Source organism: Lycorma delicatula, chromosome 3 (genome assembly GCF_047948215.1).
Source record: "Lycorma delicatula isolate Av1 chromosome 3, ASM4794821v1, whole genome shotgun sequence".
NCBI classification, from domain to species: domain Eukaryota; kingdom Metazoa; phylum Arthropoda; class Insecta; order Hemiptera; family Fulgoridae; genus Lycorma; species Lycorma delicatula.
The window spans coordinates 137,269,565-137,289,188 of NC_134457.1; the positions used below are offsets into that span (position 1 = coordinate 137,269,565).

At 29.8% G+C, this 19,624-nt stretch overlaps 1 protein-coding gene across 1 annotated transcript in view; it reads right to left on the reverse strand.

The window, feature by feature from the left end:
- The window catches only part of Hgsnat (Heparan-alpha-glucosaminide N-acetyltransferase), a 105,783-nt gene that overhangs the window by 46,902 nt on the left and 39,257 nt on the right, over positions 1-19,624 (reverse strand). Inside the window, exons 2-3 of the mRNA XM_075360643.1 lie at positions 9,925-10,081; positions 7,632-7,753 (exon numbers count right to left, since the gene is read on the reverse strand). Of these exons, the coding sequence (XP_075216758.1) occupies positions 7,632-7,753; positions 9,925-10,068 (266 nt within the window). The 5' untranslated portion in view covers positions 10,069-10,081. The remainder of the gene's footprint in view (positions 1-7,631; positions 7,754-9,924; positions 10,082-19,624) is intronic.

Consider the following 19,624-nt stretch of genomic DNA (forward strand, 5'->3'; position numbering starts at 1 on the left):
TTACATCTGGTGCAGACCCATATCATACAGTGGGTACGAAGCAGAGTGAACTGTTAGGAGCTGTGTGAATTGATCGAAAGATCATTAAATTTTGAAAGTTCTTCTTAAATAAATTCTTAATAACACGCAATGAAACTGAGTCTGAACAATTAGAACTGTTTGAACTAATTGATGGAGAAATAAAAAAAGTTCATTTAATAATAATATAAAAAGTGTGTCAACGGATACGATAAAAATCAAGGGTTACAGTTACAATGTGCAATATTACATCACGGATCTTCGGTTCGCGAAGGACATTACACTAGTTTTATTAAAAAAGAAAAAATTTGGTATGAAGTGAATATACTCAACAAAAAAAAATTTGCCGAGAAATTAAAAAAAATGTATATTTGTTTATTCAAGAAAAGCAATAAAGTTTAATAATAAATCCATAAGATAATAATCAGTAATTCATAAAAAAATAAAAGAATAATCTAACAAAACGCAGTAATATAAAAAAAAAATTACAATGAAATTGTGAACTGTACGGTAGGAGTCTCGCAAATAACAAAATGATACTGATATCAAAAACAATGAGAGACTACATTTCTATTATAAAAATCTATTATTAATTTAGAACTTTGTTTAAAAAAAATACATGTTAAATATATAGACAATAGATGATATACAATAATAGATAATAAAAAATGTTTAAGCGTTCCATATAATAAGTAAAAAATAGAAAAATTTGTTACAAAACTCTTACCGGCCCAGCTTCATTTATTAAAAAACGAATAATCATAAGAATAGTATTATTTCTGTAAATGTGATAAGTATTATATATAACATTTTTTTATCATAACACATTCAGAACATCAAAAAACTATTCTAAATTGTATTTTTATTATTTTTACAAATAAAAATACGGTAATTAACGAAGTAAGATTAAGTAAATAAATAATCAATACATCTATTGCTAAAAAAAAAGATCGGAATATGATAGAAAGGAATGTAAAACGCATTTACTTGATTTTTTTCTATTTATATCCTTTAGTAAAAATGTTGCGTTAAAACATACACCAATAAAAAAACGAAATTTCATCACGTTGAAAAGTTAAAAACTTGAAATAATGTTGAATACTTAAAAGAAAGACTATACGAGTCGTAGTGAATTATAATTTCAAAACAAATATGTAATTGGAAAAAAGAAGTTGAATCACTAATAAGTCAACATGCAATATGAACGCTAACAGATGAAAATTTGTGACAGCAAAGTTATAATTGTCAAATTTAACCAAAATTGTGGTAATAACTTTATTCTACCCCTGCTAATCATACGAGTTTGTTTAATAAATGAAATCGGGCCGGTAAGAGTTTTGTAACAATTTTTTGCTTATTATATGGAATGCTTAAACATTTTTTATTATCTATTATTGTATATCTATTGTCTATATATTTAACATGTATATTTTTTAAAAACAAAACTCTAAATAACAGATTTTGATAATAGAAATGCAGTCTCTCACCTTTTTTGATATCAGTATAATTTTGTTATCTGCGAGACTATTATCATTTTCGTTTACAATTTCATTGTATTTTTTTTGATTATATATACAAATTTAAAAAAAATAAAAAGTACATAAAATTTTATTTCATTAATAACTTTTATTTTTAATATATATATATTATTGTTATTACTGAATTGTTATTTATTGTAGTTTTTTTTTTACAATCAGAGGTTAATAATTATTAATAAATCAATGTATTTAAATAAAAAGAAAGTTAAAAAAACCGGACATAAAGTTGAATGCGAACCTATGTGCCTTTCCCTTGTAAGATCCAAATATTTCATTAATTAAAATTTTATTTGGCTACAACTCTGGAACCAATGAAAATAAGTACCACTTATGTGTATTGTTGAAAACCTCTCAATGAGGGTTTATTACTGCAGTTAAGAAAAAAATCCAAAATCCTAATTTTTTGGATTTTGGGCTTTTTTGGACATTTTTCGTCCAGTCGATTGCAATCAAAAGAGGAGGTGCACAACTAGATGTTACACCAGTCCTAAATGTAAAATTTCAACATCCTACGGCTAATCGTTTTTGAGTTATGCGAGATACGTACGCACGTACGTACAGACGTCACGCCGAAACTAGTCAAAATGGATTCAGGGATGGTCAAAATGGATTTTTTTTTTTGTAGCTTATTTTTGTTGTTTCTATGTTGGTAATTGTTTTGTTCCTTTTTAAATATTCTATGACGCTAAATAATTTAAATGCTTTCCTTGGATAAATGTTTGTTATCCAAGAACACAGGAGTTAATAGATCAATAACTAATGGATGCTATGTCACAAACTGAAGTAGGGTTTAAGATTGACGTGGATGAAATTGTAGAAAATGAGACAGGGTGGTAGTTAGGAGGCATTCAATGTTTTAGTAGAATGAAATTTATTAATCTTATAGGTAGTATGAAATTTAGTAATTTTCATTGATTATAGTATTTTACACTTTAGTTGTGCTTTAAATGCTATACTGGAATTTCTCTCATCCATACTTATTCTCATTACAGGTTTCGTTACTGCACTGAATAAAGCGATAAATCATCTACCGCCTTCTGACGCATTATTATTTAAAAATAGTATAATATAATCAAATATTATACTACAGAGAGGCGACAGAAAGGAATTAAAATTTCAAAATTTCTGATTTTTGAAGTTAGACTTCTTTTGGTGCGTTAGGAGAAAGTGATCAGAGTGTATTTTCAACAAGTTACGGAAGTTGCGCGTGTCGATGTAAGACACCATGAAGATCTGCGCAGGCCCAAGTGGATCAGTTTGCACGCACATGCGTGTAGTCGTTCAATGCAACTAAGTGATTGGCACGTGTTGTAAATATAACAGATATTGAGTCGTAATAAATATAAATTTATATACACAGATTTCTGAACACTGATATTTTAATATTTTAAAGTGCGAACATCGTTGTTCATATTCATAAAATTTTATTTATATTGCAGCGTATGTTTATTATTTTTTTTGTGAAAATTGTGTATCAAGATTTGAGGTTATATGTAATTATTATTTTTTATGAATAAAATTGGATTTTTTAATGACACAGAAAATAGCACACATCAGAAAAATTCGTGAATTTGCATAAATAATTTTAAATTAACCAAAAACAAAATTTTTGATAAAATACACTATTATAAAATAAAACTATTTGTATCATATTTTTCATATCATAAGCCGCTGATAACCCTCGTGCCTACAATCGTCATCCGAAGAATTAATGGTATTAAACTAATCGATATATATTCGACGAACTTTGTTTCATATGACAACGAATACTTCATCACTTTTGAAAGAAGTATAACTTTTTACGTGCGTACAAAGTACACACGAGCTTTTTTTAAGTTTAAAAAATTCTGATTATTGAAAAACTAGAATTATTAGAATAATTATTTATATACAATGTTTTAGATAACTGGATATTTATTGTGCGTACTTGAAAGCACGCTTATGTTTCTCCCCACCAACGATGACACACTTACCTCATTTCAATATTAGTACCCCAAAAACAATTGCATATAAGACTATGGGCTACTATCGCTGGCAGTTCGTACCTTAGATCTAATATCTGTAAAAGTTTAGTAAACTTTTACTAAAATGTTTAGCAAACCAAACAGGTAAAAGTTGACAACCTAATTCATCAATTTCCTCCAATGTTAACTGAATTATGTAAAGGCTGACTTTGATGTGATGAAGCAGTATTTCTCTAATCAGTAGACCAAAATGTTTAATGCTGCTTGAAGATCAGTATGATGGACCCTGACATTATCACTTTATCTTTGGAAATAGGTTAGCAAGACTTCTGAGAATCCAAAAACACTGCAAACATAACCTAATGTCATAATGTAATGTTGAATTTCTTGCATGAAGATAAAGAAAGATGTTTCCATTGAATTGAATTAAAGTTTGCTTTAGATAGGTAGATGTGCAACCAATCATGTCTCATTCTCAGTAACAATATGTTAAACTAGTCTTCCTTCATCAATGTATTGGAGTGATGTTACAAATATCTTATTAAATTTGTGATCCTCAGTCTGTTGTCTGGGTACTCACTATGAGCATACTATTCAGAAATTTAAATTATCACCCAATTTGTTGTAGGCTGTAGAATCAAAATACCCTATTAGAGTTATTATATGGTCTGACATAGAGATGGCCCAAGTATGACCAAATAACTATGAATGACTACTTGACTATTTGTCAAGTATGACCCTTCAGATGGCATGCTGCAAAGTTTTAGATAGGTGTGTTTAGTTGCTTCTTATGTGGTGATCGAGTATAGCAAACAATTTTTTACATTTTCTGAAGAATGGGTAAAATTGAAGTTTGAGCTGTTATAAAGAACATTGTTTTAAAAGATTTAACCCATCATACAAAAAATAATTAATTCCAGTTTAAAGGATTCATCTCCTTTACTTTTGACAGTAAAAAGTACTTGATAGACTGTCATTTTTCATGATGTTTAGGGTATGAAAAACTTTCCGCTTGATGGTGCCATGTTTGATGCAGTCGACCAAAAATGACTCGCTTGAATACTACTTCTTAAGGGTGTTTTGACTTCTTTAAACATGTTCCAGTGAGTTTCTTCTATCTTCTATCTATTCTTCTATCTACTTCTATCTATAAAGTAGGTGAAACATGGATTCACTATTATGTGCCAAAGGCCAAACAGTGAAAGCAGGTGAAAGTAAGACAAAGAAAACAAAAATGGTTCTTTTTTCTGCAGAAAATGTCAAGGGTATAGTTTTTTGATTCTCTTGGTAAGTTGCTCATACACTACCTGGAAAATGGCAGGATCATCACCATGGAGTATTTCACACCCTTTACCGATTACAGAGTGCTATTCAGACTAAACTTTCATATTTGGCTAAAAAGAAACTGTTCTTTTATCACGATAATACACCTGCTCACATGTTTTGGATTGTTGCAAAATTTCATGATCTACACTTAAAAGTACATCTGTATACGTGCGCTGTATTTGCTGGATTTGGCTCTCAGCAATTACTTCCTCAATATTAATACACTTCCCCCAATGATGAACTAGTTTTTTTAAACCTGATGCAAAGAAGTCTTTGTCTTGTTGTTTGAGTCACTTTCCCACAAATTCTTTGACCTCCTTGTTGTTGCTGAACTTTTTCCATGTAATGCCTCCTTTGGACCAAAAAAATGAAAATCCAAGGGAGCCAAATCTGGACTGTAGGGAGGATGTGGTAGTATCTTCCAACCCATTTTTCCAATGGTTTCTTCGGTCAGCTGGGCAATGTGAGAGCGAGCATTGTTGTACAGCAATATTATGCCTTTTTTTTTGAGATCTGCAATGTTTTTTTTCATTGCTGACTTTACTTTTTTCATCAGCATGTCTGAGTAGTAGACACTGTTTACTGTATGCTGATTTTCCAAATAATCACAAAAGACCACACCTTGGAAATTCCAAAAGACAGTCAACATGACTTTTCCCGCTGATGTTTGTGTTCTGAATTTCTTTCGGACAGGTGAGCTGGTGTGCTTCCATTCCATGTTTTATCTTTTGGACTCTGGTTCAAAATGGTGAACCCAAGTTTCATCACATGTTAAAATCTTGTTTAGGAAAGGGTCACCTTCCCTTTCATAGTGTTCTTTCAAGTCTGTTCACACTTTGAATCTTACTTTGTGATGTTACATTAACTCTTTCGGAACCCACCTTGAACTTGTTTTGCTGTACTTGAGCTTGTTATTGATAATGTTATGAACTGTACCAACACTTACTACAACTGTTTTTGCTATAAGTTCAAATGTAATATGTTGGTCTTCATGAATAATGTTGTCAATGTGGGTTTCAAGCGAAGGAGTTGACACTTCAACTAGCCGGCCAAGACGTTGCTCGTCAGTCACTGAGGTTCAACTGTTTTTGAACTGTTCTACCCACCATACAACTTTCACCATATTGTAAAATCATTCGAGAAAAGATTTTAGCTGGTTTTTCACTTTCAGAAAGTAAAAAACGGATCACTGAACATTGTTCAACTAATGTGGAAAATTCAAGCGAACATGCCATCATTAAATGCAATATTGAGGTTATAAACAAAACAATTTTTATCCATCATCTGCTCTCAGCTCATCCCAGTAATGCCAACCTAAAGTCATGAATGTACAAAACTACTCCTACAAACTGTTTCATTTCTATATCAATTTGTCACTTTAATTATTAAATGTTCTCCGTATATTCATATCTACCTATCTCTCTCTCTCTCTCTCTCTCTCTCTCTCTCTCTATATATATATATATATATATATATATATATATATATATATATATTCTATGAGGGCTGTTTTTTTTTCAACCTCCGATTGTGCATCTAAGTAAATAAGAAATAGGTGGGAGCCAGGTGTGCATGTCATGCTATTGCGTTGCCCCCCCCCCCCAGCACAATCTCTGCCTCTGCCATTTCTGGCTCCATTGTGTCAGTCTGAGCAGAGCTACGGGCAACTGAACATGTCCACTACAATCTATGCTACCGCCAAGTGTGAGTTGCGAAGTGTGATATGTTTTCTGCAAGCAGAAGGATGTAGCGCTGCTGAAATCCATCACAGAATGAACCTAGTATTTGGTGAAAAGTTTATGATTGATGGTAGTATATGGGAATGGAGTAGGAAATTTAAAAAAGGGCGAACAGACATTCATGAGAAAGGTGAGCAAGGATGCAAGTCTGTTGTTACTGTATGCTGGTTGAGTGTGTTGATGATTTTGTCTACGGCTAATGGAGGTTTACGATAAGTGAACTTTCTGCAGAAATCCCAGAAATTTCAAGGTCTTCTCTGTACATTATTGTGACTAAAGACCTAGGATACCAGAAACTGTGTGCACATTGGGTCCCAAAAATATCGAGTGACGATCACAAAAAGCAGTGAATGGCATCAGCCTTAATGGCTCTCACGCGTTACGATAATGAGAGGGAATAGTTTTTAAAATCTATCGTTACTGGTGATGAGACATGGACAACTCTTTAGAACTTCAGGAGACTGTCAAGACATATCTTACTTCACTGGTGGCAAAATTCTTAGAGGGCATCGGAAAGCTGTTGTCACGATACAACAAATGCCTCAATTGTTTTGGCAATTATGTAGAAAAATAAGCTATACTACTCAACTTTTAGTGATAAAATAATTTTGTTATCTCAATGTTTCTGTTTTTATAGCCCATTGGAGATTGAAAAAAAAACAGCCCTCTATATATATATATATAAAGAAAAGAAAAAAGAATAAAAAAAATGTATATTTTTCTTCTTTTTTTTGTTGAAAATTCAAATAATTCGTTAACATTGACTACTGTGCTAATAAAATTTAACCACAAATAACAGTAAATAGATTAGTTAATACGTTGAATATTAACTTATCTAGCTACTATGTTTTGGTTTTTAAATTTCTTTTAATATTAAATATATTTATAATTATTGTTATTATTGTATATTTAATTATTATAATATGTATATGAAAAATGAGACTATAGTTTTCTGAGTTTTTTCATTTGTAATTCTATTTTCAAAATTTTGTTTTACAGTTGTTAAAATTTTAATTATCATTTGTTATAACATGAATTACTCTTACCTAGTATCATTAACTGGAATAATTTGATCACTTCTTCTGTAAAGTCTCCAAGTTACATTATACTGTGTGTCAACTTTTTGTATATTTTCTTCATTAATTTGAGTCACTAATGAAAATGGACACTGATAAACAAACATGAAAAAAATATAAAAATGAATAATGTACTCATAGAACAAATAATAATGTATAAGAAGATATTAATTAAAGAAAGTACAATTTTTAATTACAGTACTTGAATTTTTTTGTTGAGATTTTTGTGTAATTAAATAGGTTATTTATTTTTGGTTTATTTATGTTATTGCCATATAATCTCGAAGCTTGTGCATGGGATATGGGAATGGAATCTTGTAATGCATGAAAAATGCGATACCTGACTGGGATTAGAATCCGAGACCTCCAGATAAAAGACCAAGATGTTACCACTCCGCCACATTAACAATTTACTACTTATTATTGCTACCATACTATGTTGATGTTTTCCTGATAATTAAATAACAATATATTTTCATTAGTAATTTTTACAAAATTCAATCTCAATGAGCATACATTCGGCATTATAGCTATCAAAACTTGTTTACATGTAATATTGGAAAATTATACAGGTGTCATTGTGGTTTTGTATTTAAGAAATGGATGAGTGAACATGTTTTTCAGAGTTTTTTGTAATTAACTGAAGCAGTCTACGTAGAATCTATATTAATATCAGATATTGATACGTATTTTTTAAGGTAGTCTGTATAAAAGGAGCTTGTATATATCATAATTTTTACAGTGAATGAAGTGCAAATGAAAAAACTAATAAAACTAACAAGTGTTAATTGTCACTGCGGTTTTTAGATTGAATAATGAAGTTCCTAGATTCTGAGGCTGGTTTTACTTTATCAGTATGCTATCATCAAAAATTATGCAAATCATAAATGGAAATGGCAAAACATACTAGGCCAATAATTATGAGATAGTGACTTATGACTTAATTCTTTTCATTGACAGATGTGGTGATAGTCAATTGAGATATCTGTTTATTAAATTATATTATTTTTCAACATTTTTGTATTTGTTACTTAAACATTCTTCCATGTTCTTTTGTTATTACATCAAATCTTGCTGTGGAATACAGAAGTAAAGGTTAGTAAGTACATACAGTATATTGTAATTTGTACTGATAAAGACACCCTAATACACAGATTAAAAAATTGGGTTTTTAATTCTACGAGTAGTTAATGAAGAACATGATTTCAATACTAAATATAAAGGTGTAATGAATCAGGTGTATCACAGGTAACCAAGCAATTTTCTTCTTCTTCTTGGTGGATCTGTTTTGTGGCAGGTTTCAACTGGACAGTATTTTCCACTTTTCTTGATCCTGAACTTCTCTTTTCATCTGCCAATAACTTCTTTCCTTTCTTATGTCCATTGTCATTTCTATCTTTCTTCTATTTTTTACTCGTGTTCTTTCTATTTTCCCTTCAAGTATCCTAAGCTGTATACAGTCTCATTTTAAAATAAGGCCTATCCATGAAGCCTATTTCTTGCTTATTGTTTTCAAAATCTTCCTCTCCTTTTCGTCTGTACATTTGTAGCATATTTAAGTGGCACTTTGTCACTCCATCTTATTTTCTCTGCTCTCCTCCATAACCACACCTAAAAACTTTTCAAATATTTTTCTTCTTTCTTTTTTATTGCCCATAACACACATCAGTACAATACTACGCTGCACACAAAGCGTTTGGCAAATTTCTCTCAATACTTCTGGAATTTTCTTTGCAGCTAATAAATAATCCTTTCACCTTCCAAGCAATAATATTAAGAAATATAATAAACATTCTTTATCTTCAATATTCAAATTGATCTTATTTGATTCATTCTGGTCAAACATGTTTTGTTTCTGGATTTTAATATATATATGTACAATAAATGTGATATGACAATCAGAATTTTATTAATTAATTTGTTTTGTATTAACTAAAAAATAGTTGTATCCTTTTAAAAATACTTTCAGAATGGTTTAATGATACTAACTAGAAATTCTGGTACATTCAGAAAAAAAACTTTTCTGGGGATCCACCTTACTTGATTAAATTTTTTTCCAGTATGCACACCTACAATAGATTCAGTCAATTATCTGAAACACTTTCTGATATTTTGCTCATATCTCATTGAAGAATCTTTTTATGACAGTTTCTTTTGGAGTTTATACTTTTTAATTATAAAAATGAATAATTTTTATATTATAAATGTTTTTTAATTTAAAATATAATTTACTGTAGCATAATGGTAAACATATTTTACTTACCTTATAACATTGCTCTGATAATGAGTATAAGTAAAGAGTAGTATTTTCAATATTTGTTATATTCAGATATGCTTCATCCACATCTAGAGATGAGAGATCTAAATTTTTATATGTTTTTGTACCTGGATTTTCCCACCAAGCCATCTTTCTCAAATATCTGCAAAAAAGAATATATGACAAATCATTTTTATTTGAAGAATGTATGTATTTACATATACATCCATTTGAATATATGCGCACGCGCCCGCCCATGCACATGCACGCACACACACACACACACACAGAGAGAGAGAGAGAGAGAGTGAGAGAGAGAGCGATGCATAAGGTGTTTCATACTTATATGACTATATTTATTTTTTAATTGTACAGTGACATTATCAGATTAAAAAAGATATTAATTGTTTCATTACATTATTCAGTATGTATTTGTTAAATATAAAAAATTATATAGTATATTATTTTTAAAGTTGATTGTGATTGTTAATATTTAATTAATGTGAGTGTATATGCTACTGATGAAGTTTGTAAATAATTAACAATCACATTTAATTGACTAATTAAATGCATTGCTTTATGTTAAAAAAAAAATAATTTGTTTTGTTATTACATTCACTTTATTTGATAACTGAAAAGAAAAGTTTGTTTTTAAATATTCAGTTATATAAAACATTTATTGTTTAAAAATTCTTTAGTAACTAACTCTTAATATAAAGAGCAATTAATATAAATTACTTAGTAACTACTTCCTGCAGAATGCGTTGGACTGGTTATTAGAATATTTATACATTGCAACAGAACATTGTAATTAATGAATAGGTAATAAATACTGGTTCATAAATGTTATTAAGATATACTGATGATAGAGGATCAATAGCTAAAACTGAGAATGGTTTTCAACCAATATTTTTAATTTTATTAATTTAGGTAGAAGAAAATGTTTTCAGAAAAGTCTAAAGTTATGGCAAATAAAATCATCAATCTACTACAATCCTACAACTGGATTGTAGCAGAAATATGAAAGGAATATTTAAATTTGTGTTTTCAGGAATTTATTATATATCCATGAATACTGTATGTGGTGAATATTTGGTTTGTGTACTTTCACTGGTTGTTTTCTGTGGTATAATGGATTTTTCATAAGAAAAAATGAATATAGATTACCGTATTTATTCGAGCACCCCCCGCACTTTTTTCTTGGAATTGGAGAGACAAAATAAGGGTGCGGGGCTTACTTGAAACATAGCCTGGATAAAAATATTTAGCCAGGATAATTTATGTAAAGTAAACGTTTTCTTAGAAGTACCTAAATTCAATCACATAAATATAGTTACATTAGGCTTTCGTTTATCAATACCGGATGCCGCTTATACAGAATACATCCGTAATTATTAACATCTTGTTCATATTATCGATAGGAACAGAGTTACGGTATTTTTATAAAACTGATTCATTCTGTATAGGCTGTATCCGGTTCTAATGACACTACAGTTACAGTATAAGTTATCAATCATCGTCTTGTCTATTCGCCATTGTCATTGTACTGTTTGTATATGTGGACGGTTATGTGCATTTTATCTGTTTAGTTTATCTTGTAAAGTTTAATACGGTGATTTATTTTAATTACGGCATTGAAATGAGTACAAAAGGACAGCGTCTACGATATTTTTTACAGTAAATGAAATACTGCGCGTTGTAGAAGAGGCTGAAAAAATTGGAAATCGGGCGGCAGGAAGAAAATTTGACGTAGTTGAAAGCTGCATTCGAGACTGGCGTAAGAAGAAACAACTTCTGGTGAAAGGCACTGGTAATAAAAGGTCTTTTCGTGGGTTAAAACCAAAATACACAGACAGAAAAAAAATTGTATGACTTTGTTATGGAAAAAAGGAAATGCGGTTATGCTGTCACGACAGAAATGTTCCAATCATATACTCGTGAAATCGCTAAATCGTTGAATAAAATTGATTTTAAAGCAAGCCGTGGATGGATAACACGATTTTTCCACGAAATGATTTGTCAGTAAGACGAAAGACGACCGTTTCTCAACGACTTCCAGACGCTTATGAACAAAAAAAAATTACGTTTTCACAAATACATAATAAATCTTAGAAAAGATAAAGGCTATTTGCCTTCTCAAATAGGAAACGCTGATCAAACCCCCGTATATTTTGAAATGCCGTTTGACAAAACCGTAAACAAAAAAGGTGAAAAAGTGTTACGATTCGCACTGGTGGTAATGAAAAACAAAGGTCTAGTGTTATGCTGCTGCATTACTTCTGATGGATCAAAATTACTCCGTACATTGTTTTTAAAAGAAAAACTCTTGGTATCTCTATCTGAATTAGTTGACATTTTTACAAGATATATGAAGAGTTCATATGTGCAGTAAATATTGCAACCTACCCATATATATTATATATATTTGCAGCGTTAATATTTTATATTTATTTATTTGTACAGCAACAACCAGTTTGTGTCCAATAACAGTTACTAATGTATGATAAGAGTTTTGTAACTGTAAGAAATGCCATTTCTGTCTTTCTTTCCTGTTTAGTCTCCGGTAACTACCGTTTAGATAATTCTTCAGAGGATGAATGAGGATGATATGTATGAGTGTAAATGAAGTGTAGTCTTGTACATTCTCAGTTCGACCATTTCTGAGATGTGTGGTTAATTGAAACCCAACCACCAAAGAACACCGGTATCCACGATCTAGTATTCAAATCCGCGTAAAAAGAACTGGCTTTACTAGGACTTGAACGCTGGAACTCTCGACTTCCAAATCAGCTGATTTGGGAAGAATGCCATTTCTGTCTGGGATTCGAACTTAGAACCTCCAGATGAAAGTCAGAGAGATACTGTCATTATCATTATATGATAATTATTCTAGTTAATTTTTTTTAAAAAGAAGTACTAGAAATAATAGTGAGATCTGTTTAGATGGAAATTATTACAAAGATTTAATTTTTTCATATTATAGAAGTAATATGAAATAAATATCTATGTTTATGTTTTCAAGAGTTTATTATGTGTCCATGAATATTGTGTGTGGTGAACATTTGCTTACATAGTTTCAGTAGTTGTTTTCATATGAATTACTTCACTTGACATAATTTCATTTGAAAGCCTTTCATGAATGAAAATTGTAATTTTTTTTGTTTCATAAAACTTTGTAATAATATGTAATGTACATGAAAGGGATATATATAAATATGAAAAGGACGCCATTTTTCAAATGTTTTTACGGAAGGGATAATAGTAATTAAAAAGCAAAGGTAAATATTTAATTTAATGATCAAAATTAATTTTTCTTCATTAGCGACAGTTTAAATAATTTTTCAGTAGTAGATAAGCAATTTATTTATTATCTTCTGTTTTGAATAAACAAGAATTAATTGTGAAGTTAATTTATAAAAATATTTATAATTGTATAAATAACATAAAACAAGCTTATATGTATGTTTTGTACACGTGATATACAAACAAATAATGTAAATGTCAATTAATTTATCAAATGTCAATGGTTTATTGTGACTGTTTTGAAGGTCATTATTTGCTGTTTTGCAATTTCAGTTTTGTGAATGAGCTGTCATTTTTTCTGGTTGCGGGTATATGCAAAGCTGTAAGTAGATAAGTTTGTTAACTTTTAATTCAGAAATGAATAGATATAATTAATGGTAATTAGTGGTAAAAAAGTAAAATATTCTTGATTTAAAATATAATTTGTTTAACTGATCAATTAATCAGTTCTGATGTGTGTTTAAATCTTATTATAAATCATCCTTGTTAGATGCAAAGTTATTAAATTTTTCATGTCTAAATATTGTTTAAAGTACAAAAACCTCAAGAACACTTTTCTTTACCATTGATTATATGAAAATTTATCAAGAATTAATGACTTTAGTCATAAGACAATTATTCTTTTTCATATAAACCTTTCTCTGCTTTTCATAAGAAAAGCTTTATGATAGAAATAATTCTGAAAGCAAGCCTTTAAACCTCTCTCTCTCTCTTTTCCTCCTCAAACTATTTCTCTGTATATATATATATATATATATATATATTTTTTTTTTGTCTTCAGTCATTTGACTGGTTTGATGCAGCTCTCCAAGATTCCCTATCTAGTGCTAGTCGTTTCATTTCAGTATACCCTCTACATCCTACATCCCCAACAATTTGTTTTACATACTCCAAACGTGGCCTGCCTACACAATTTTTCCCTTCTACCTGTCCTTCCAATATTAAAGCGACTATTCCAGGATGCCTTAGTATGTGGCCTATAAGTCTGTCTCTTCTTTTAACTATATTCTTCCAAATGCTTCTTTCTTCATCTATTTGCCGCAATACCTCTTCATTTGTCACTTTATCCACCCATCTGATTTTTAACATTCTCCTATAGCACCACATTTCAAAAGCTTCTAATCTGTTCTTCTCAGATACTCCGATTGTCCAAGTTTCACTTCCATATAAAGCGACACTCCAAACATACACTTTCAAAAATCTTTTCCTGACATTTAAATTCATTTTTGATGTAAACAAATTATATTTCTTACTGAAGGCTCGTTTAGCTTGTGCTATTCGGCATTTTATATCGCTCCTGCTTCGTCCATCTTTAGTAATTTTACTTCCCAAATAACAAAATTCTTCTACCTCCATAATCTTTTCTCCTCCTATTTTCACATTCAGGGGTCCATCTTTGTTATTTCTACTACATTTCATTACTTTTGTTTTGTTCTTGTTTATTTTCATGCGATAGTTCTTGCGTAGGACTTCATCTATGCCATTCATTGTTTCTTCTAAATCCTTTTTACTCTCGGCTAGAATTACTATATCATCAGCAAATCGTAGCATCTTTATCTTTTCACCTTGTACTGTTACTCCGAATCTAAATTGTTCTTTAATATCATTAACTGCTAGTTCCATGTAAAGATTAAAAAGTAACGGAGATAGGGAACATCCTTGTCGGACTCCCTTTCTTATTAGGGCTTCTTTCTTATGTTCTTCAATTGTTATTGTTGCTGTTTGGTTCCTGTACATGTTAGCAATTGTTCTTCTATCTCTGTGTTTGAACCCTAATTTTTTTAAAATGCTGAACATTTTATTCCAATCCACGTTATCGAAAGCCTTTTCTAGGTCTATAAACGCCAAGTATGTTGGTTTGTTTTTCTTTAATCTTCCTTCTACTATTAATCTGAGGCCTAAAATTGCTTCCCTTGTCCCTATACTTTTCCTGAAACCAAATTGGTCTTCTCCTAACACTTCTTCCACTCTCCTCTCAATTCTTCTGTATAAAATTCTAGTTAAGATTTTTGATGCATGACTAGTTAAACTAATTGTTCTGTATTCTTCACATTTATCTGCCCCTGCTTTCTTTGGTATCGTAACTATAACACTTTTTTTGAAGTCTGACGGAAATTCCCCTTTTTCATAAATATTACACACCAGTTTGTATAATCTATCAATCGCTTCCTCACCTGCACTGCGCAGTAATTCTACAGGTATTCCGTCTATTCCAGGAGCCTTTCTGCCATTTAAATCTTTTAATGCTCTCTTAAATTCAGATCTCAGTATTGTTTCTCCCATTTCATCCTCCTCAACTTCCTCTTCTTCCTCTATAACACCATTTTCTAATTCATTTCCTCCGTATAACTCTTCAATATATTCCACCCATCTATCGACTATATATATATATATATATTATATATATATATATATAATTATTACTTTTTAATTGTATAGAACTTTTTATGATTAAACAATCAATTAATTATATATTATATAATGTGCAAGATTTTTTATTCATTTCATCACAACAGGCAAATGCTAACTGTATTTTTTTACTTTCTCTTTTTAAAATTTTTCTTTATTGTGGACTGAATAATAAAAAATAAAAGATTTGCTGGGAAGCAAATTTAACTCCATTGAATGAGAAACAACTTGGTAACCACTATGTCTAGTTAATAGCATTTTTTGGGAATAGATTTTCTTCCTTATAAAAAAAATGTTACTTTTTACTAAAATGTATTTACATCTTTAAAAGACAATAAACATTAATTAAAGGAAAATGAATTGCTATATTTAAATAAAATTGTAATATTAAAAAACAAAAAAAACAGTGTGTTAGTTTAGGATTAATTAAAAATTCTTAATTATAAAAAATATAATAGTGAACTAATATAATATTATTAATAAAACATTCTACAAGAATATGTGTTAAATTCTAAGTTAGCTTATTTATACTTCTTTATCTGAAAATTTATGAATGCTACTTAGCAAAAGGATGTTAATTTATTCAGTTAAATTTCATGCAAAGATAATAATCTTAAAATTCTGTGATCATCTGGTTAGATGATCACCTCTTTCTTGATTTAAGTAATTTAGCCTTCCAATCTTACTTAAGATTGGACACCGAGTCCAATCTTAAATTTCCATGGTTCAACTCAAAGAATCTCATTTTTATATTTTTTGATGATCATTCCTTGAATAGTTCCCAGCAAGAGATCTGATTAGAAGATTATTTTACCTAAAAGAACACCTTATTTTCAAGAGAAAAAAACAGGAAGATAGAACAAATTAGTTGATAAAATACACCCACAGTTTGCGATTTGAATTAATTTAATAGTCAACATTTGCAAATAATCTCATATGTGCAAATTAACCTAAAATAACAACCTTGATATTCTACACAGATACATAATAAGGACCACTCCCTAACATTATGATATACTCACAACTTATATTTAATAAGTAGATACCAGTTCAAATACAATACACTTTACAAATCACATTATTGTTTTTTGCTTAACTGAAATAAAACCATCAGATATAAAAACAGTTGACATCAGGCTGAGAACAGCAGCACAAGTCACCAACTTGCAAGAGCGTCTGAAAGCATTATAATTAAGCATGAAAATGCATGCAAAGCATTATAATTGTTTTTAAGCGGGTTTTAAACACTATGTATTTAATAAATCTGATTTGTTTGTCACTTAACATTTTATACTTTTAAGTAAGTAAAATATACTTCTAACAGTTAAAAAAAATTCATTTTATTTGTGTTCTAACCAGTCGATTTTCATGTTGTTTCTATAAATTAAAAATGACACTTCATCATTCGATTGGTCTGCCAAAAAAGTGGTAAAATAATATTCTGTTGTCCTTTTATTCTTTTAAGACAACTTATTGATTTTTTAAGTTTATGAATTTAGCACTATTTTGGTGGAAAAAAAGCAATTTATCAGTGTTACTTCTTCCTCTGTGTTAACAGCTTTCTCATCTTATCTTGTTAATTTCTTTTGTCTTCTATGTTATTACTTTTATTTTCTATTTCTGTAAAATGTCTTAGAAGCCTGTTCCTTTAAATATAATTTTTCAAAAAAAATGATTTAAATGAAAGAATATTTGCGTTAATCATGTAATTAATTTTCTGACTAAATCAACGCTTCCGGAAAATGTTTTTCATAAATAAAATTTATAAAATCCATAAATAATATTTATTATTATGGATTATAAATCCATAATTTAAATAAAGTTTTAAACCATGGAATTTGGCGAAGCATAAGTTATAACGATTACCAGCGATTTTCTCGCCAAGGGAGATATAGATAGATTTGAATGACTGAAATGAAAAAAAAGAATTGGGGCTGTTTTGAAAGAAATTCTATAAAAAAGTTGTTACCCTTAATAGTAACATTATTATCAGTGGCGGCTCGCGTATAGGCACTGTGGAACTGCAGCAGCCGCTATTTCCACTTGATATTATCGATAGCATTTAATATAATGAGTCCTTTTTTCTTTAATTATTTTTTTATACTTGTACAATATACAATCATTAAGCTTAATGTCAATCCCCCAGTTTATGGAAAAGATACAAAAATCTTTTTATGAAACTGTGCGCTTCACAGTTCCAGCGGCGTGGTGTTTGACTGTTGTGCGCATGCGCACATAGGAAGTTGCACGCGAGGCTGCGAGGGAGAGAGAGCACTGTCGCTGCCGCAGTCCCGACCTTGGTGTGTTGGTGAAAGGTAGTAATTTTACTCCGCGTGTGTATGGAACGTTTCTTCGTTCCCTTTTCTACTTTAGTCGATGGAAGGAATATGAAAGTGGTTTAGTTGTTTTTTCAGTAGTGTTCTGAAGATGACGATAAGCAAGGGCTCTTTGATTACCAAATCTGTCCAAAAATACGCAGGAAGGGCGAAAGAGAAGGTAATTAGTAAAAACTAATTATGTATTTGTTTCTGTGAACATCGAAATTTCAATTAAGTACCATTGATTGGACTATAAGTGTTTTTAAGCGGACATTTTATTAAGTTATTATCTAATTAAAAAAAAATAAAAAGATCTAATAATAATAAAAAGATATTATCTGTCTTGACATTTTATTATTTATTTGGCTAAACCGAATACGGGTTTTAAGCACAATGTGTTTAAAAACTGTGTACCATATTCTTGAATATGATAAAGTGTAGAATTAGATTATTTCCTGCTTCCAGCTATTGTAATTGATTTATTTTTTTTCGGTTCTTTTATTTTACAAAAAATTTTAACCATAGTTAACGAACCACCACTGATTATCATTATTAAAATGATTATTTTTTGGTTAGGAAACACATCATGTGTCCATCTTTTATTGAGCGTGATTAATAAGCTCTCGAACTCTTGAAGTAATGCGAAAAGTTTTAAGATAGTGTTATAAAATAATCTCACACTCATTATCAAGTTTTGGATAAATGAAACACAATAGAAATGCTGCCAGATAAGATACTATCATGAGATTAAAACCTCAGCGTAAGCGTAATTTGTAAAATGATTTCGTACTTTTGTAAAATTAAGATGATTCCTTTAATAATATTGTAAAATTAAAAAAAAAAAAAATTGCTTTAGTAAATTAAAAAAATTAAAAGTAATGTTCTTTCAACGTAATTTGATTCGAAAGTTCCGGGTTCGAATCCCGGTCAGACGTGGCATTTTCATACACGCTGATGATTCATCTCATCCTCTGAAGCAATACTTAACGGTGGTCCCGGAGGTTAATAAAAATTTCAAACTTCAAAATGTTTACTCATTCCCTCATAACCTCAAATAATCATCACGTATATAAAATACAGTAGAGTTGTATACAATTACAAGCAAGTGTAAAATATACAACATAGATATTATTAATAGATATTACTAATTTCAATGGAATTAAAATTACTTCACGCAACACTGAAATAAAACTACAGTATGTATTTATTTATTTACGTACTTATTTTGTGTGATCATAAAAAGCTATTCTTAATAATTTTCTCGTTGGGCAGTGACTCTACTTACTGAACGTATCGGCTAAATTACAAGGTAATCTTAGCGGTTGACTAAAACTTTTTATTTAAATTTTTGTTTTCATTAACTATATTCTTTCTTTCAGCCATTCGTTCAACAAATGATTGTATTTTTCATTTAAAAAACGTTTTATTAACGTATAAACGAGATATTGATAATAAAATTAAAGAAACATATCTTTTCTTTATAGAAATAATCATCGAAAAGTCCTGAAATGTAATAAAGATAAATACCGAAGTTCGTATTTAACATTCCTTAAATAAATATTTTACATAATTGATCTTCTTAGGGTATATATCTCGGAAATTCCATATACCATAAATGAATATAAAAATTGTACTTTTCTAATAATTTACAAGAATTTTATTGCTGTTTAAATTAG